The sequence below is a fragment of the Ruditapes philippinarum genome, unplaced genomic scaffold (assembly GCF_026571515.1).
Source record: "Ruditapes philippinarum isolate M1 unplaced genomic scaffold, ASM2657151v2 ctg3173_1_1_1_1, whole genome shotgun sequence".
NCBI lineage: Eukaryota > Metazoa > Mollusca > Bivalvia > Venerida > Veneridae > Ruditapes > Ruditapes philippinarum.
The window spans coordinates 18,996-39,853 of record NW_026864198.1 but is presented as its reverse complement, the minus strand read 5'-3'; the positions used below and the strand labels follow the sequence as shown (position 1 = coordinate 39,853).

General features: G+C 32.8%; 1 protein-coding gene across 1 annotated transcript in view; it reads right to left on the bottom strand.

The window, feature by feature from the left end:
- The window catches only part of LOC132724806 (small subunit processome component 20 homolog), a 71,610-nt gene extending 51,804 nt beyond the window's left edge, over window positions 1-19,806 (bottom strand). The window contains exons 1-20 of the mRNA XM_060709769.1: window positions 19,609-19,806; window positions 19,155-19,235; window positions 16,380-16,446; window positions 15,864-15,925; window positions 15,479-15,549; window positions 14,506-14,700; window positions 13,940-14,024; window positions 13,306-13,365; window positions 12,451-12,528; window positions 11,918-12,070; window positions 8,189-8,347; window positions 7,555-7,689; window positions 6,769-7,019; window positions 6,397-6,516; window positions 5,549-5,749; window positions 4,543-4,693; window positions 3,909-3,965; window positions 2,082-2,231; window positions 1,293-1,449; window positions 290-521 (exon numbers count right to left, since the gene is read on the bottom strand). Of these exons, the coding sequence (XP_060565752.1) occupies window positions 290-521; window positions 1,293-1,449; window positions 2,082-2,231; window positions 3,909-3,965; window positions 4,543-4,693; window positions 5,549-5,749; window positions 6,397-6,516; window positions 6,769-7,019; window positions 7,555-7,689; window positions 8,189-8,347; window positions 11,918-12,070; window positions 12,451-12,528; window positions 13,306-13,365; window positions 13,940-14,024; window positions 14,506-14,700; window positions 15,479-15,549; window positions 15,864-15,925; window positions 16,380-16,446; window positions 19,155-19,235; window positions 19,609-19,650 (2,507 nt within the window). The 5' untranslated portion in view covers window positions 19,651-19,806. The remainder of the gene's footprint in view (window positions 1-289; window positions 522-1,292; window positions 1,450-2,081; window positions 2,232-3,908; window positions 3,966-4,542; window positions 4,694-5,548; window positions 5,750-6,396; window positions 6,517-6,768; window positions 7,020-7,554; window positions 7,690-8,188; window positions 8,348-11,917; window positions 12,071-12,450; window positions 12,529-13,305; window positions 13,366-13,939; window positions 14,025-14,505; window positions 14,701-15,478; window positions 15,550-15,863; window positions 15,926-16,379; window positions 16,447-19,154; window positions 19,236-19,608) is intronic.
- Between the last annotated feature and the right edge of the window lie 1,052 nt (window positions 19,807-20,858).

Here is a 20,858-nt window from a genome sequence, read left to right as displayed (position 1 = left end):
ATTAATGGCCAAATATAGATTTAAACCCTTATACTTAGAAACCAGGAAAACCGGTGGAAATTGAAAGGAAGTTGTTGACTTTTTACCATCATTTAAATATCTGAATCATCTGATTCTACCAGTGATCATGGCCTGCACTGTTTGCCATTCAGACAGTGCCTATTTTGAAATTTTTCCCTATAATTGATTGATTAATGGTTTAGACCAGACATAAAGATGGATAAATCCATTTAAGATATTTAGCGTAGTACTTAATGGTTAATTCTGTAAGAAAAAAGTGCATACTTACGACAGAAATCTAAATAACAAAGGAACAAAGACTCTAGATTTTGATGAGCACTTCTCTGGGAATTCATGCATAGTTTTCCACAATTGTACTCTAAAGTTACTGTAACTTGGAGAAATTTCTTCACTGCCGTTCAGCTCTTGTACAGAGTGCTTGAACATTGATTCTACACTGTCAATTTGTTCATCACCTACTTCTGTCTTCTTTGAATGTACATTGCAAAACAACTCTTCTTCTGCATTATAAAATACATGTATATATTTTTTGAGCATTATCTTAAGATAACTATTTACAAATAAGACAGATTCAAGCTTTTTGATTCATATTATTACAAAAAATATTATATTCAAAGGGGCTCCCCTGAGGTTTTTTTAAACACGATGGAACCGGAAATATTTTTTCCGAGATTTGAGTACCATTTGATGCAGGTCTAAACCAGAAACTTGTGTACATATTTTCAGATCATTCTCTCACCCTGTTTTTCTAGAACAATCATTTTTTAGTTTGCAAAATGATCATAAAAAGGAAAATCAATGCACAAATCTGTAAAGAATTGTACCAACATTTCTCAATGAGATTCTAAGTACCATCATTTTTCAATGAAATTCTGGGTATAATATCCTTTGCAGAGTTTTCCATTTTAAGCACTTCACTTGATCTATGTACGAATTCCAAATATTATGTATTGAGGCCTTTTGACCTCAGTCAAGTTTCTTTAAGCTATGATATTAACATTACATTGATATAAGTCATAATACTGGCTGGTGTGCAAGTGTTGTTTACCAAACAATCAATACTAGGCTTTCATCACAACTTTCCATCATAAGAATGATGGTTCAGTAAATAAGGCAAAGTACAGCAGAAATGTGAATTGAAAAAAACTTTTATAACAGTTATATTAACATCACATCTATGATATTACATTTGAACTATTTGCTTAATATATGTTTTCACAATAAAATTTGGTATTCAGGTTGAACTTTTATTAAAATAGTATATAATTTACCTGCTTTAGTTGAGGCCACCTCTAACTGGACAGAATAAATTTCCCAGAATACATCTCTCTCCATATTGTGAGCATGACTGGAAATCAGTGTTCTGATTGGTTCCCACAACAGTTTAAACTTCACAAACAGGCTTCCTATCAAATATCTCAAGGGAACCTGGAAAAAAGTACCAAATATATTGCAGACCAAAAATCATTCATTTTTTTATTTTACAGATGTACATGTACTTTTCATAACCAATGGTATTACTTAAATTTAAAAGATATGCAGGTCACTTTTGTTGTGATTTATCATGAAATCCTTTCTATGGTCATTCGCACTGTTCCTTTGCTCTGACATGTACAAAAGTTATTAGTTTCTTGTGAGAGTGATAACATCTAGTGCTGGTTAAATGCCAGACAACCTGCCAAAGAACAATGTGGTGGCTGAACTGCGCTCTGCTAAATCAAATGTGGCTTACTGTCAAAGTAAAACTACAATCACCACCACCACTACCACTACCATTTGTTCATCTTTAAAACTGAACATAACCATTCATCATTTTTATAAAGAAATTTCAAAATATAATATTGTGACTAAATAGACAACCGTGCAGATAATATTAATCACACAGCATGGATGTGCCAGCTGATCTTGGCCTAAATATATTACATAATTTAAGTGCCGCAAGCAGAGTCATTTTTTTCATTCCATTTAAAATCTCCATAACTTACAATGGACCGTTCCTGGTCTTGTCCAGGGAAAGGGTTAAGTAAAACATATAAATCAATTAAAGGCAAGCTTTTTACCTGACTGAATGGTCCAGCAGGTATACTGTTCTGTACTGTTGTATAGTCTAATTTCTGAAGGTGCCGAAGTTTCTCACGATATTCGTGCACATTTGCTGGAGTGGTCTCTGCACACAGACAAATTTTGAATACATCCAACACTTCAAAATCCTGTAAAACAATATAAACAAGAAATGTCAGATGACACATATGCCCCCCTCTCTAGCCCTGGACTCATATTATTGTTAATTTTGTTATAGAAACTTGCCATAAATGGACACATGGAAGTGTTCAGTTATGAAAAAATATAATAATGACCTACTAGTTATAACCTATCAATATGTGAATTATAGACTTTGACCTTTGAACTAGTAACCCCATTATAATTAATCAATATGTGAAATATGAAGACTTTGCGAGTTAAAGTTTTCAAGGTAATAAGCAGAAACCATTCTTACATTTAAGGCCACTACATATGGCTATTCAATATGTGAAATATGAAGACTTTGTGATAAATAGCTTTCAAGAAAATGAGCGGAAACCATACTGACCTTCAAGGCCCATGTGACATTGACCTTTGAACTAGTGACCCCTTAATCAATAAGGGTCATCTACTAGTTATGACAAATCAGTATGTGAAATATAAAGACTTTGTGATAATAGTTTCTAAGATAATCAGCGGAAACCATGAGGTCTACCAACAGACAGACCGACAGACCTACTGATCGACAGACATTAGCATAACAATATACCCCCTCTTCTTTGAAGATGGGCATAATATCATATTGACAGTACAGTGGAACCTGTCTAATCCAAACTCGTCCGTACCAGAAGAAAAGTTCGGATTAGAAAGGTTTCCGGATTAGAAAGGTTTCCGAATTAGAAGGTTTTTTTTACATGTTTTTATCATGTTATTTGCAAAATAGTTTAAGGAAAGAAAACGGTAATGCATTTGAAATTGCAATTTAGATATTTTATTTTTGCAGTCTCGTATCGTTCATTTTAATACATGTGAATACAAAAATAAAGAAATAAAAATAAAAAAATAAGCAAAAATATTATCCTCAAGGGTAAAGTAACCTACGATGTTAAACAGGAGGCCGAGACATGATTAGATATTCGTACCAGCATTTGTCAATTGTTGTTTACTCTTATCCGATTCAGCGACTATCCGAACTCACTGACAGTTTCCATTAATTTTCATTACTTAATCACGTATCATTGAATCCAATACAAGGGATTAAAAGATATTTCTATTGCATTATATCAAAATATTTATAGAAGCTGACGAAAAACAATCAATTAAGCAATTATAGAAGATATCAAGGCAAGCTAAGTGTAATTTTCACACCTTCGCAGAATTTACGTTTCACCCATTAATCAAGCGAAATAACACTTATCAGTTTGGTGTATGTTTACACCTGCAAGATGTGCGATTATTTGTTATTTTGAATGAAGGTGTGACATTTGGCAAAATCTGTTCGGATCCGAGAGGTAAATTTTAGAGTAAAATAAGAACAAAAATTGAAAAAATTGTCCGGAATTTGGAGTAGACAGGTTCCGGATCCGAAAGGTTTTTTACTACTGAACATAGAACGAATAAAATCTGGACCGGACACTTCGTTCGGATAAGAAAGGATTCCGGATTAGAAGGGTTCGGATTAGCAAGGCTCCACTGTATCAGTTTTTTGTGTTTGTGTTATTTTTTATATTTAAACTTTGATAATTTGATCTATTCATTTATTACTTTTATCAAAGTAACTCAGTTAAATGCTTTTGCAAAATATCACAAATTGTTGATTAAATGAAGAGTTTAAACAACATAAGTATCACAGAGAAAATACTCACATTTGGTGGTAAAGGCAGATCAAAGCTTGAAAATATTCTCAATGTATGTAAACGCACCTGAAATACAAATATAACATCAGTATAATAACCTTCACTATGTTACAAATCTTGACTGGCCTTGTCCCAGCTTTCAATCAGGACACAATCATTCATTTATTTCATGAATTATTTTGTAAATAAGTTTACAAACTGAATAGGGGACAGTACAGACCATGATCAGACAGCACAGATGTAGCAGCATATCTTGGTCTGCACTGGTCACATCAGTAAATCAGTCACCACCAGAGCATTACCTGATTGTTCCCTCATCCTGCTTTTCCAAAATCATCATTTCTATTGTATAAAATGGCCCAAAAAGAAAGCGTTGCAATGCTTTTCACACAAATGGGCTAAGAATCTTACAAATTTTCGATCCTGAGCATATTTCTTTATTATTTTTTTGAAGATTTTTCCATTTTAAGTGCTTAACTGGATTTGTATAAGAATTTCAATGTTGGCGTTTTTAAGCCGTTTGACCTCAATTGAGTTCCTTTAACAATATACATGCAATTCATTCAATTAAGTCTATATACATCAGGAAATAATGTGTATTGTTGAAAAAGTTGCTTTCAAAATTCAAACTTTCAATACTTACCAGTGAGTGAGGAGAGGAGAGGTTTTCTTGTAGAATAGGGAATATTTTCAGTAAGATATCAGCACTTAGAACATCCTCATACTTGGTGTTTACTGCATGTGTGAAGTATATATCTACCAGCCTCAGTATATGAACACTTTTGCTTTTGTTACTAAAACCATAAAATAATTTAAAAATTATATATATGAAGTGATTTTTGTTTGTACAGTACTGTCATGATATGATCATGTACATGCATATGGACCTATAAGACACAAATTATATATATGAAGCTATTTTTGTTTGCACTGTCATGCTTGTATTATCTTGTAGCATATTCATTTCCTTTTTGTATATTTTTAGCATTTCCTATATCCTAGAAGTGTTAACTATTTCTTTATTTTCTATACACAAGTCTACTAGGTGTGTAAACTATTCTGTACTATCTATATACATTCTTTAATCAGTGTTAACTGTTTTTCTTTTAAATGTAAGAAAAGCTGGACAGCAGTACAGCATCAGCTGGACAGTGCCACAGCAGGACAGACAGACAGACAAGGGTGAATCTATATGCCCACCCTTAAATGGAGACAATAAACTTGAGAGGTAAATTACACAAAATTTGCAACCTTTTTGACTCACCCCTAACATTAAATGGGCAGTTCTATAATGATGAACAATATATAGATGTATACTAATTCATAATTAATACTAAACATAACCAGTCTGCATAGCTCAATTGGTTAGAGCTTGAGACATTCTGGGTTTTAATCCTAGGCTGGCCAACAAAAATACTAAAACAGACTTTCGGATGAGACTTTAAATTGAGGTCCTGTGTTTGAGCTCTTAAACACTTGGCACATCAGAGAACTAGGAGAAGCTTCTGGAATTGGGGCATCTTTCTGTATCTGTATCTTGCACTATCCTCCAAAAGTCTGAAAAGGACTTATATTCTTCTGGAGGAATTGCCCATATGGGCTACCAATGGCGAGAATAAATAAACTGAAATACACGCCAAAATACTAACCATACACATTTGATGACAGTGTCTAGAGGTACATGCTCAAACAAGTCTGTATCATCTGTCATCGTCACCATAGAAACCAGGACCTGGCTTGCCAGGAATTCAGTATTTTCTCTATCTTCAATAACATCAACTTCACTGTTCATTAATTCTTGGATCAACTTAGACAGCATCTCTAAATGTTTTCCTTTTTCTTTTAAAGGCCTGAGGAAAAACATCATCATAAATAACAACTTTTATCCTAAATAATAATCATTTGAGATTCTGAAAACAAAAGTCAGTGACATAAGGAAAACAGTATGTATATTATTCTTGCATATCAGACAGGATTTTCTACTGTTTAGATGGTGCTAGTAAAATTTATCTAACTCCCTAACCCCCCCCCCCCCCACAGAGGAATCACATGCTTCATATGACTGACAATCTTAACAGTAATAATAACTACTCCACCAGTTTTAAGCACTGCTTGCCTGAACTTAAGGGTAGTAGGATCTAGGTTGTTATCCTTTCAATTCTATAAGTTTTATTTCAAAATCCCTCATTACTAAAATGGGTAGTCCTACATGTGTATTAACACTAGTGTAAGTTTATCACATTTCATTAAGCACACTTAATGTGAAGAACCATTTTGTAATAGAAAACAAACAATATCTCTAAACAATAATACTGTTACACTTGTATATACATGTACAATGTTTATTTATGAGCAGGCACCTGGGTTTAACCAGCAATCTTCCGTAAGATACTTTTTTTACTTTTATGATGTACTGGTTTGACATCTACATATCTTCATTAATATCTTTTTAACATCTTGTAACAACCCTTCAACAATTAATTATAATCTCACTCACCTGACATGAGGCACACAAACTAGAGCTGCCCAAATCTTTGTCACACTTGTAAAGTTACCTGTTTCAAAACTTACTTCTAAACACTTTGAAATATACCCTGGAAAGTTGTTCTTTAATGACCTGCAAAATGACATTTTATCCTAGGATATAAACTTCATGATGTCATTTGAAAATTGTTTTAAATGTTAATATAAAATAGAAAAGGAAATTGCACTTTATCCCTTGTTGCAAAAAGCTTTCTTTTAACCATACAGAAAGTACATACTAGTATACAAAGTTATTACATATTTATTTCGAATATTTTTAAATTCAAATTAAAATTCATAGCAATCAATTTAAAATTTAATCCCAAATGACACACTTTACACCTACCCTGTTCCAAAGTCCAACATATATGTTTCCATTTGGTCTATCTGGCTGCCATCAGCAGGCAGGGGACATTTATTCAGCAATAATTGAGTTATCAATAACAATGTCTGCTCCTGTATGATGTCACTTCCTGTCATACAATTATCACAGTACTTGAGTAGGGACGGTAGCACATCTTTCTCAAATAGGGCCAGGTCGAACAGCCTCCGTGTAAAGTCATATATCATACCCACTGGATAACTGGTCTTAAATACCTACAATAATCATATATCATTACCACTGGATAACTGGTTTTAAATACGTACAGTAGTGATTAATCATACCCACTGGATAACTGGTCTTAAATACCTACAATAGTCATATAGCATACCAACAGGTTAACTGGTCTTGAATACCTACAATAGTCATATATTATACCCACTAGATAACTGGTCTTAAATACCTACAATAATCATATATAACTACTGGATAACTGGTCTTAAATACCTAATTTTTGTATTTTAGTGCTGAAAATCATTGAATTTGAATAGATTGTTTAGAATCAAAAGCTATGTAAATCAATGACATAAGTTTATCAGGTTAAGGTTTAATTGATGACTAGAAATAACAAATGTAAAAGTGTACATCATTTCTAACAGCAAAACTTGATACAATGAACCATCATAACAATCTGCTCAGTTCTCAATCATAATCTATTAAGTGGAAGTGTTTGAAAATGGCATACCATTGGAATAAAAAACATGTCCCATTGCCATCAAAAATGTAATATTCAATAAAGTGTCTACTTACTGCAGGTAAAAGTTTAGATGTGTTCTCAATCTCAAGTTTAGAGTGACTGGTTATCAGAAGACATCCTGACATATCTAGTATAACCAGCCCAGTTGATTCTGGTAGACTGGGTCCCCTTACAATCTCTATCAAAACCTAAATTGAGAAAACAATAGCCAAACTATTATAACTACATTGCACGGCGTAACACCTATTATTGCTTATTTACTACATTTTCTAATTAATGTGGATTTAAAATCCATTAGGACTTTCTTTAATTGACTCATTTGTAAAATTCATTTGTACTACTTTAAAACATTTCTAACCTTCAATAAACTGATTACAATGCCATACTACATTCTACTAGACATATGGTATAAAACAGATTTTTATTAAGAGTGTTTATAAATGATTAACTTGGATTTACAACATGAAATGTATATATTCACAACATGTTTTTCATTCAAGGACTCTGTATCCTCATTATATTTATATAATGACCACAATCTGAGGTTAATTCAGTTATGCTGAAATTCTGAAACACTGAAATTGTAAAAAAGAATCTAAACAAAATATAGATACAAAAGAAATATATATGCATTTACAAATGCTACAAATGACACATATTGATTACAATTATCAATAAAAGTATTACCTTTGCTATGTTGTCAGGCTTAGTTATCAATTTCCCATTGTTATATTCCACCAAGGTTTTCAACAACCTTAACTGCCTCTCCAGGGTGTCTGTTACCTTAAGTTTCTCTGAGATTTTCTTCTTATTGTCAAACCTACTGTAGGTCTCACTTATAGATGACTGAAAGAAAAAGGGTTTCTACATTGTTTGCTTATAAAACATATTTATTAAGCTCGATTGCACAACAAGTTCTTGCAACTTATATTAATCACTTTCAAGTCCGCTTCCTGGAACCAACCAGTACTGGTGTCATATGAAGAAACATGGTCATGACCCGAGTAGGGATCAAACCCATGATGTCTGGGTTGAGAGGCAGACACCTAAACCACTAGACCACCTCTCCCCTTTGTCTACATTGTTTCTGTTGGGTAACTTAAGTTGCAAATAAACTATTATGATCATGTCAAAATGTTTCACCCTCTGCTGTTGATAATGTCACTCAAAGCTTGTTTGTTTGTTTAATTAACTTGTATGCCATTTTTTTCAACATGTTTGGTTATATCTCAGCAGTTGGTCTATCTAACTGACTTTCCTGGAAAACCAGAAATTACTTAATTCTTTACAAATAACCAACTATATGTACTAATCCCACATGTTATCTTTTAAAGCTGTGAGAGACAAAGACCACTGGACCCACTCCCAAGACCGAATGTCGCAGAAAGATTTCACCTCACCAGAGTATCAAACCAGTGACCCATGGAGTCCCCCAAAGATTTTTTTGTTCACATATGGGTACCTAAGTAGTATAAATATCTTTCTGTAATCTTGCTAAGAGTTCAACAGCCACAGTAGGGAAGAGATTTGAACCTTCATAAGAAAGGGGCAAGTAATCTAAAGTCATTAATGACCAAAGTGGCCATAAGGCCTAAGTTTGTAAGACAACCAAGAAAATAAGAACCGGTTGAACCGGGTGATGCTCCCCGAGAAGGTTCTGGACACAGAAAAGTATAAAAAAAATGAACAAAGGGCAAAAACTCCAAAATTAGGCAAAGCGGAGTTATGTTTTTTTGCACTGCACTTCTATTCAATGAGATCTATCTATCTATAAAGTTTCCTGATGATATCAGAGTTATGTCCCGGGTAAAAGTCAAAGTGTAAAAATGAACAAAGGGCAATAACTCCAAAATTAGACCAGGCTTTGTTTAGGTTCTTTAAGCATTGCAGTTCTATCCAATTATATCTAGCTACCTACAAAGTTTCATGTTGATATCTCAAATAGTTTTAAAGTAATGTCCAGGACAAAAGTCAAAAAGTAAAAATAAACAAAGGGCAATTACTTCAAAATAAGGCAAGGCAGAGTAATGATTCTTAAGCACTGCACTTCCACCCAATGAGACCTATCTATCTACAAAGATTCATGTTGATATCTCTTATAATTTTAGAGTAATGTCCCAGAAAAAGTTCAAAGTGTCAAAATGAACAAAGGGCAATAACTCCAAAAGTAAGCAAGACAGTGTTACAGTTCTTGTGCACTGCAAACTTACTCAATGAGATCTATCTACCTACAAAGTTTCATGTTGATATCTCTTATACATTAAGAGTTATGTCCCGGACAAAGTTCAAAGTGTAAAAATAAACAAAGGGGGATAATTCAAAAATGAGGCAAGGCAGAGGTAAGGTTCTTGTTCACTGCACACCTACTCAATGAGATCTATCTACCTACAAAGTTTCATGTTGATACCTCTTATACTTTTAGAGTTATTTTCCCGGACAAAGTTCAAAGTGTAAAATAAACAAAGGGGATAATTCAAAAATTAGACAAGGCAGAGTTACGGTTCTTGTGCAATGCACACCTACTCAATGAGATCTATCTACCTACAAAGTTTCATGTTGATAGCTCTTATACTTTTAGAGTTATGTCCAGGACAAAGTTCAAAGTGTAAAATAAACAAAGGGGAATAATTCAAAAATCAGGCAAGGCAGAGTTACGGTTCTTGTGCACTGCACACCTACTCAATGAGATCTATCTACCTACAAAGTTTCATGTTGATACCTCTTATATTTTTAGAGTTATGTCCAGGACAAAGTTCAAAGTGTAAAATAAACAAAGGGGGATAATTCAAAAATTAGGCAAGGCAGAGTTACGGTTCTTGTGCACTGCACACCTACTCAAAGAGATCTATCTACCTACAAAGTTTGCTGTGATACCTCTTATACTTTTAGAGTAATGTCCCGGACAAAGTTCAAAGTGTAAAATAAACAAAGGGGGATAATTCACAAATTAGGCAAGGCAGAGTTACGGTTCTTGTGCACTGCACACCTACTCAATGAGATCTATCTACCTACAAAGTTTCATGTTGATACCTCTTATACTTTTAGAGTTATGTCCCGGACAAATTTCAAAGTGTAAAATAAACAAAGGGGGGTAATTCAAAAATTAGGCAAGGCAGAGTTTCGGTTCTTGTGCACTGCACACCTACTCAATGAGATCTATCTACCTACAAAGTTTCATGTTAATACCTCTTATAATTTAGAGTTATGTCCCGGACAAAGTTCAAAGTGTAAAATAAACAAAGGGGGATAATTCAAAAATTAGGCAAGGCAGAGTTACGGTTCTTGTGCACTGCACACCTACTCAATGAGATCTATCTACCTACAAAGTTTCATGTTGATACCTCTTATACTTTTAGAGTTATGTCCCGGACAAAGTTCAAAGTGTAAAAATAAACAAAGGGGAATAATTCAAAAGTTAGGCAAGGCAGAGTTACGGTTCATGTGCACTGCACACCTACTCAATGAGATCTATCTACCTACAAAGTTTCATGTTGATACCTCTTGTTGTTTCAAAGTTATGTCCCGGACAAGAAAAGGGGACGGATGGACGGACGGAAAGACGGAGGGACAAGGCGGCGACTATATGCTCCCCCGAAATTTTTTCGGGGAGCATAAAAAGTGAAACTCAAGTCAAAGTTGTACTTGTATATCTAACATGTCCAGCATTAATCAACACAATTCACAAAAAGTCTCTTTTTACTCCATTGCTAGACAGTATTAGATGATAACAATAAAGTCTCGTTCATAACCATCGTCGGATACCCACGATTGATAAACATGTCACATAACATGCAATCAACCGTGGGTAAAATGAATCGATTTGCATCGATATACAGCAACAGGTGCGTAAAATATCAATCAATGACATCGCGTTTAACAAATCTATATTCTTCAACAGCGGAGGTAAAAAACAATAAGAAACAAAATGGCAGCGCCCATGGTTAAAAACTGTTGAACGTGTCTTGCTAAAATCAATAGCAAAAACTATCGCCAAATCAGTTCTTTTGCAAGCAGATATCAATCAGAAAGGAAAACATCACGCTGTAAAAGCAAATTATCTATACTTTCTTGCTGGAAATCGTTAAATTTTTCGATGTTGAACTTTTCACTTCGTCTATGGTTGTCGCACTATTGTCTGTAATACAGAACGTCGTACAGAACGAGCGTTTTGATTGGTTTTAATCGCCTCATGAAATCGTGAGGCAGCCAATGAAATAGCTGCCTTTGACACACCTCTAACCAACTGAATATCGGCAAAAAATCCCACGGCTGATAAATGTTAATGGTTCGGCCGTGGGTATCCGACGATGGTTCATAGCAGACTTCACAAGTCTGTGTTTTCAAAATTGCAAACATTGTATAACAATAAATATGGTGAAAATTTGTTTTATAACCAAATACATATGAAATATTTACCAATAGCAAATCTAAGATCTGTGCCATGTGCTCCCTGTTGGAATGACCTGCCATAGAAACAATCAATGTTGTCATAGAAACCTCCACCTGTTGCCATGGTAATACATGTTGTTTCTCCCCTGGCCCCAGCTTCCTCAACAGTATAGGAAAAACCTGGAAAATCATAAATGTATTTTTTAAATATAATGCTTTACTAAACTAAATATAATGAATCAATTAAAGAAGTTAAGCATTGCACAAAATGCAAACATCTTAATATAAAACTTTGTGCAAAAAAATGAAGGCTCCATTGTTTCTTTTTTATATATTTTTTTACTTAAATACAGTTTTGCAGTCCGTAATTTAATAAATATCCACTCTAAATAGCACATACATGAAGTTTAATGTATATAAATATGGCAAATATAAATTTTTTTGTCAAAATGGCCAAGATCTCTCTCATAATTAAATTATTAATTCATGGAAAGATAACAGAACCATCCAAGCAACTTTGGCAACAAGGACACAATCTTGTATTATTCAGTATATTATACCTTCTCTGTACAGCTATGGAACTGTTCCTTTACTCCTTTCATCATTTCAAACAGCAGTCTTCCAAGGCCCTCAGCTTTCTACACATGTAAATGAAAAAAACATGTGGCAAATAAATACCCATTACCTTTAAGCTGGATTTTTTCTTCTTGACTTTTCAAGCTTTGGATTTTTGGAACCATAGCTTGCTAATATATGTTTATTTGAAAACAGTGAATACTAACAGTGAGCAACTAACCAAACATTGTCTGGTGAAACTACAATTGTGCATATGGGGCTGCCTCTTCAAAGGTGACATAGGGAGGTAGTTATCACTAATGAGTGAGACTTAAAAAAATGGATTTGAGCACCACACTAAATACTGTATTCCGGTATATACCGGACAAGACGCTTGAATGATAAATGCTAAAATCTTGCCTTTTCACCCAAAAGAATGAACTTTAACACACCAATTTATGTATGATAATGAATGAAAAATGTAAAAATCAGCCAAAAAAATGATATTTGTCTATTTTGTGATCATGATTTCTGAAAGCATCTAGAAGTACTGCTCCAGTCCTGTTATGAGTTAAATCCCTCACTTATAGCATTCAGAGGGTCAGTCTAATCCCAGATATCAAATAAATCACTTAAACCATCAGCCATAAAATTATATTCTTTTTCAAAATCAATCTATTTTGCCATAAAATTATATCCTTTTTCAAAATCAATCTATTTTGCCATAAAATTATTTTCTTTTTCAAAATCAATCTATTTTTCCATAAAATTATATTATTTTTCACAATCAATCTATTTTTCCATAAAATTATATTATTTTTTACAATCAACCTATTTTATAATAAGGCAACATAACTTACATCTGGCTCCTCCTCTAGAGTAGAAAACAAGAAGTCAAACAAAGCTGAAGGATCTTTTGACTGAAATACAAAATATTTTTGAAATTAAAAACAATCAGGTTATTAGCCCCTACATCACAATTTTAAGGTCATATGGTGACTTTCCAGCTCAAGTGGTGGAGTACGACCTCAGGTGACCTTGATGCATTATTTCTGGCATAAGCCAGGACCTGAGTAGAACCTATGACCTTCCGTAAGCTAGCTAGATAGCTTCCTCACAGGAAGGAAACCTAAAGTCCCTGCTGGGCTTTGAACAATAAGTCACGGAAAACATGCAAGATAATGTAAATCTTGCTAAATATATAGTTTGCATATATACCTGGATTTCGTAGTTATTGAATTACTATTACTTTACCCTTTCCATATACATTGTATTTTTTAATATTTACTATATTTTTGTTATAGACTTGTGTCATTCTTCAAATCTATATTTAATGTATATGCATTCTATAGACTATCCAAACTAATTTCATTTTTTATTTGGGATAAAATCAACAAATCTCAATACATTATACTTTACATATTTACATAAAATAATCTTTAAATGTTAAATAAGTAAAGAATGATTTGATGAAAGTTATAAATATCTGTTTACCTTTCTCATGAGAAATGCAAAACTTTCAGCAGCAAAGTTTCGAACATATTCTTTGTACTGTTTACTAAGCAGAGATGAAAAATATCTGAAAGCAGAAAAAGGTAAAACATTATCATATTGTATCTAATGAAACAGTAATATGTAAAAATTTGAGAAAAAAAACACGGTGCTATCATTTATTTATCAGTTTATTTTTTTGGTTGAGTTTTCCATCGCACCAACACAGTATAGGAGATATATCGAATTTCCAGCTTTACTGGTAAAGGAAGACCTCAGGTGCCCCTTTGTGCATTATATTGGGCACAAACAGGCACCTGAATAGAACCACTGACGATTGATAAGATAGCTGGCTAGCTTTCTCATATAAAAGAATATGAAGACATTGGCGCAGATCAAACCTACAGCAGTGAGAGGCAAGTGGTTTGAAGTAAAAGCCCCTTATTAACATTTATATTTATATGTGTTCCACACCAGTAAACAAGTTCAACTTGAACCATAGCTATAGTTCACTTTTAAATATGAACCATACCTCAGTGTAAATAAACTTACATTTATCTGACACTTACCTGTATACAAGTTGTATATCTTTCAGCAGGTATCTCCATAGAAACTTGAAGATGTATGACAGACAGGTGAACGTGCTCTCCAGAACTTCAACATCCTTGCTGTATGTATTCAATAGAGTTACTAGAATATCAAAGAACTCGTGGAAATGCTTGTAAAAATCTGTTTGTAAGTCTCTAGCTAATTGCACTAACAAACTGAAAAAAATAACGTAAGGGTTATAATTATAAGGTATTGATGAATTGTTTCCATTTAAATAAAAATATTTGGATTTTTTGGACTGCTCTTTTATTATGGGTTATAAATCCATACAGTAAGATTTTTTTTTTCTTCTACAAAATGTGGTGGGGGTGCTAATTAGATGGGGGAGGGGTGTTAAATGGAACAATATGGTATTAACCTAAATAAAAAAAAAACTTTACAACACGTAAGATAAGAAAAATTATCCTCCTATATTTGAAAGCTTTAAATCAAATGGTTCTCAAATAATTCAGTGTAAACAGTTTTGGTATTTTACATAAATTGACCTTGACCTACTGACCCCAAAAACAACATGGGTCTTTTATACTGTACTGGCATGCATGATTTTGTGAACTTTTGAAGGCTCTACAAATGTAGGTTAATTTCCACTTAAGTTTAAGTAAATGGCTTTTACATTAAAAGTAACTTTGAGACTGGCCTTAAAACTACTGTAATTGATGTGACATTTTTATTTCAGTAATCATTCAATAAAGTTTAAAGACTGAGGGTCAAATAATCATTCATCTTGGTTTATACAGAATTTATCTTAGTTTGATTGTGTAGGAAGCTTATAGCTTAGTTATATACACTCTCTCAAACCATTCCTGGAATCAACCAGTACTGGGCAGTGAGTGAAAAGTTTCTTCCTCAAGGAAACAACATCTTGTGACAACAGACTTGCAGCATGATAGCTATATATCTTCCACTGAAAAATAAAAGACAAATATAACTTACTCTAGAATAGCTGGCAGGGCCATGCTGTTTGGGACAAGAAGATGCTTCTTAAGGGCAGATACAATGTTTTCCTGCAAGGAAAATTTTTGTTTATAGTATCGTACTAATGTTTAGTCTTTTACATTTTATGTCAGTTTACAAATACAACTTAAAAAAGGCTTTGCATTAGATTTTTGTCCCCTTTTTAAAACTGTTTAGGGAAAAAAATCATAATAATATGAAATATATATACTAACATAAAATAAGAAACTTAAAATTTTTAGGGGTTTTCTTTTTTGTTAATCTTGTGATATTTATCCCTGACACCGCTAACTATACAAGTACTTACCAAAGGTTATTGTCCTAGAATTAATATGCTGCTGTGTGTATGTAGTTAAAAACTTACCTCATGGTAGACAAGCTGAGCAAATGTCTGAACCTGATCTGAAATCTCTTTCTTGAAATGAGCTGAAAATATTGATTAAAAACTTTCACCTAATGCTTTTTTTTTTTTTAAATAAATATTATTTGTCTGAAAAGCAAATTAATTAATGTTAACAAATTAACTATCAAAATGTAACTTTTCAGTTTTGATAAATATCACATAATCAGTTATTTAACTTCAATTCTAAACTATGGTAAAACACTGTTTTGTTTTATAACTTTTTATCCTTTACTAAAAGATATATAACACAATTCTTAAACTGTAGAAGCAAAAAAGACATACTTGAGTTTAAAATGTACACATATTTAGATATATGATAATGGGTAACCATTCTGTGTCAAACATTAAATGTCGCTTTCGTTTCTTTTGATTTGTGTTTGAGATAATTATTCAATAAATATTAGACCCTTTACAATATACTAGCCATGCAAAAAGGAATAATAATTTGATCAAGGTTACAAAGTAAAACAAATTTACCAAAGTGATCTGTACAGTTGAGTTCTGACTGTTTGTGCAGAGCTTCTCCAAAGTATGATAAAGTTTCCTTTAAAAATAAGAAAAAAAAACATTCCATATTGTCAAAAATAAAAATATAACAGGCAATAATCTGATCAAATATAAAAATGTATCATATGGAAAGGGCCCTTGCGTAAACATTTTGGGGGTCAAGAAAATAACACTAGCAACCCCAGATAAACCGATAATCTGATTTAGATTAGAATTAGCGTGAATGGTAGGGGGTCACTGGCTTTGATCAAATCTCCTATCAACTTATTAATTTTGTATTTAATGAAACTTAGATATAATTAAAGAAAATAAAATTTTGCTTAAAATGTTTATTAACACAGTATAAATGAAAAAAATAATTGTAAATAAGAGTGGAAATCACATGGTGACAGGGCTTGAGCTAGGTCAAAATTTTAGGGAGAAGTGACTTCTCCCTCCAGCTGATTTAGGGAGAAGTGAGGAGACTTTAGGGAGAAGTTGGGAGACATATTAGGCGTCGTCATCTGGAGAATTATAAGCTAGGAAACTTTACAAACCAGAAAAGAAATCAGAAACACTTCTCAAATAAACAATTCTACTATAAATCTACTTTTCATAAATGTATACCAATAGCAAACACAATATTTACATATACATGGGTGCAAGTTGAAACTTTGGAAAAGCCTGAAAACCTTTATTCATAATCATTTTCCTATATAATCTTTATACAGTAATACATGATGAAATTTGTCACACAACAAAAACAGAGCTTCAGGCATATGCCTGAAAACTTGCAATCATACATGGATGTTGTGAGTATTTTTAGTTGGTAACAATATTCAGGACAGAGCAGTGCCACTTGCCATTAGCAATGAGTTAGACTGGTCATCATCTACAATTTTCTTTAAGGGATTTGCCCACAAGCCAGAATTTTAGAGACATTTAATTTTGTATAACTTTATCAGCGTGTTAACTTTATGGAGTTCAATAAACTAATGAAATATTAGATACAAAATCTTCACATTATCATAATTTCAACAGATTAGTGCTCCGAAAGGTTTTTAACAATCGAGTATTCGATCATATTCACACCTTTAAGACGTTGGGCATTGTTTATCTTTACTCGTCAAAACACCTCAACAATTATCAACAATTATGTATATGCAGGTGTCTTTAATCATGCAATCGGCGAAAATTGATTGAATCTGTCGCGATTTTGTGTAATTGTCAACAAATAGCCGCAGTATGTTAGTGTGTCGCTGATTGGTCAATGCAAACTGTCGCAGATATAACGCGCGTTCTGATTCGTCAATCGCATGAATACATAATGAGAATGATCAACATAGTGAACTCTTGCCTTGCGGCGTGTATTAGACTTTGTTGATGTTGACAGGGCTCGAATTTAACTTTTTTGGCTACAAGCAATTTTTTGCTAGTGGACAAATTTTTAACTAGCAAAAACTGAATTCAACTAGCACTTTTTACGACAATGATTTTTCAATTCCAAAATTGTTTAAACTTTTTTGTACATTCATTAATTTTTTAAATTATCATGTACAATAATAATTAATTCATTAATATAGAGGCCACTTTTGGACAATTTTTTAACTAGCAAAAACTGAATTCAACTAGCACTTTTTACGACAATGATTTTTCAACTAGCACTTTTTACGACAATGATTTTTTAATTCCAAAATTGTTTAAATTATCATGTACCATAATAATTAATTCATTGTTGTTACAATTATGTATCATAATAATAAATTTTATTGAAATGTTTCTTATTAACAAAATCAAAATTGTAATTTATTTGGACGAGTTCGAACTGCCCGGGGTACGAATCAGCAACGTAACTTTCTACTCAAAAACTTGATTTAGGAGACGGGGATTATTATCAAATATCAATCTACATGTAAAAAAAAAATAATGCAATATTGTCGCCATACCGATGATGTCTGGTCTTGATTTTGCGCACAACAATCGGCGCAAAATATTTTGGCAACATTTCCATCGTCATCGAGTTCGTACGAAAGACTGACGTGCAGTTCTTTCTCCCATTTTTTAACCTTTTTAACTGAAGGTCTGATTGCCTTTCTTTTGATAGACTGTGAATCATCTTCTGTACTCAGAGTATTGTTATGGGAAGACACATTTGCTTCAGTAAGTGGGAAGAAGTTTGTTATTTTTTGTTTAGACATTTTATTCCCATCACGCTTGATTTACACGGACAAAATGACATTTGGGCTGGTTTAAATTTGTGTACTTTTTTAAGCGAGGTTAAGGTATAGAAAATGTAAACCAGACAGCAAGTGCGGGCATAGTTTATAACTCGGCTACCTGCGAATATTACACCCCATTTATATTTCGGATTTTTCTGACGAGCGTATTTCGGATTTTTCTGACGACTCGCAAAAAAATGCTAGTAGTCATAAATCTAACTCGCAAAATCATTTTTCAACTAGCATTTTGCGAGTTTGCGAGTGTTAAATTCGAGCCCTGGTTGATAACTAGCAGATTAACGGTTATTGGTTGTAATTAAGAAGTAAATAAATTGTGAACAGACCTAGCGTCGTAAAAACTATGACAGATCACTAAAAAATCGGGCGACTTCAAAATCGCTTTGAAGTTTGTTTTAGGCGAAGTTGCTGATCCGAAGGCGACTTCTTCGCCCAAGTCGCCCCCTAGCTCAAGCCCTGGGTGAGCGACCATTTTATAGTTTTACAATGTTAAGAATTCCGAGTGCAATTTCACACATTTTATATTTACCTCAGGAGTGTCATCATGGTGTCGTATCTGATGAATGACATCAATATTTATATTGGTTATCCTTTCAGAAAAGGTTTGAAACTGAAAGAAATACAAGCATTTTTATTAATAAATATTCAAAACAGTAAAAATTATAATAACAAACCTATGTTTAATATATGTCATTTAATTATACCTCTACCGGTTTCACAATGTTATCAGTAGGATAAAGAAAATACTAATATTAAACAACACTTTTTTATGTTGTTAAATATTCAAATTCAAGTGTAAATTCATAAATGATAAACTTGAAGATTTGCATTTAACTGTTTAAATGATGACATAAAATACCTTAACCAGGTGTTTTTTCCAACACAAGTCTTACCTAATATTCAAATATCAATATAAATTGTTGATAAGACACATTAACACAAAAATATTCAACATCGCGAAAATATGTTGCAATTCACTTTACCCTAAAAGTATTCTCTTTCTTGTGATGTCCTGACTTCCCCATGGTTGGTACTAATTACAGATCTATTGAATAATAATCTCCGTCACTTCTATATTTACTGTTACAACAATATATCTTTTAAACATTATTTATTTAAGAAACGTCGAATTCAGTTTGTTTTCCATGCTTTCCGGAAGTTGACATGTGTAATCCTTCATGCTGAAGAGCTGTACCGTATTTACTATATTTAAATACCGCATGGCGTATCGTTTCGCACTTGTCGGGATCCGTATTCTCGGTGCCTGAATACATACGTTTCACACGTGCAGTAGTCAAAATACAACATAATGCCTCAGAATATAGTAAGTTGTCCATCTTTAGGGAGAGCAAACAATAGTTTTATAACGTGAAACTTTTAAGAGCATGTTATATGCTTACATATATATCACCCGAAGGAAGTATCACTGAAGGGGGAATTATTTGCCTTTAAGGTAGCAAAATATAGACAAGGTAGTATTTTGACTCCCAGACAAAATACTTTATCACTATAACTATTCTAATTGACAAAGACAACAGAATCAAAATATATTTCAGGTATTTGGCCAATGAGTACCATTTTGGAAACTATCCATAAACAGGACACCAAAAATAAAATAAAAAGTTTTGAGAAATAAAATTAAGCATTTCTGGGGCATTATGGACCTCTAAACTATAACAGGACACCAAAATTTTAAAGCTTTTGAGAAGCAATAATAAAAGATTTAAGAGCCTTAATGGTCATTTAATATTCAAATTCAGTGGCATTATATAACAAATATATATAGCATTATAACTTAAAAGTGTACAGGACACACCAAGAATTGTAGTCTGCTAGACCGTAATAAACTATGCATTATTGGAATATTTTGTACTTTCATTGTAAAAAGACTACGAAAAAAACCGTGAATTTACTAAATTTTTCATGAATTAATTTACAACCAATTCCATTATTTCAATTGGTAAAATTATTAGTGTTAGATCCGTTTAAGATAAGGAAATTGGCAAATGTGCTAGACCAATTAATTATTTTTTGTTGCGTATACTAGGCCTACTGTTTACTGTAATCAGAATAAAGCAGAATAAAACATGTATTTATTTGAAAGCTAGAAAAGCAAGAAAGGCATAGAAGAAGATTAACAACTAAGAGAAAAAATAACATTTTTAATTCAAGAAACATTTTATGAATAAATAAAATGATACTAATATTCGATAATCTATGGAATCGTTCATGT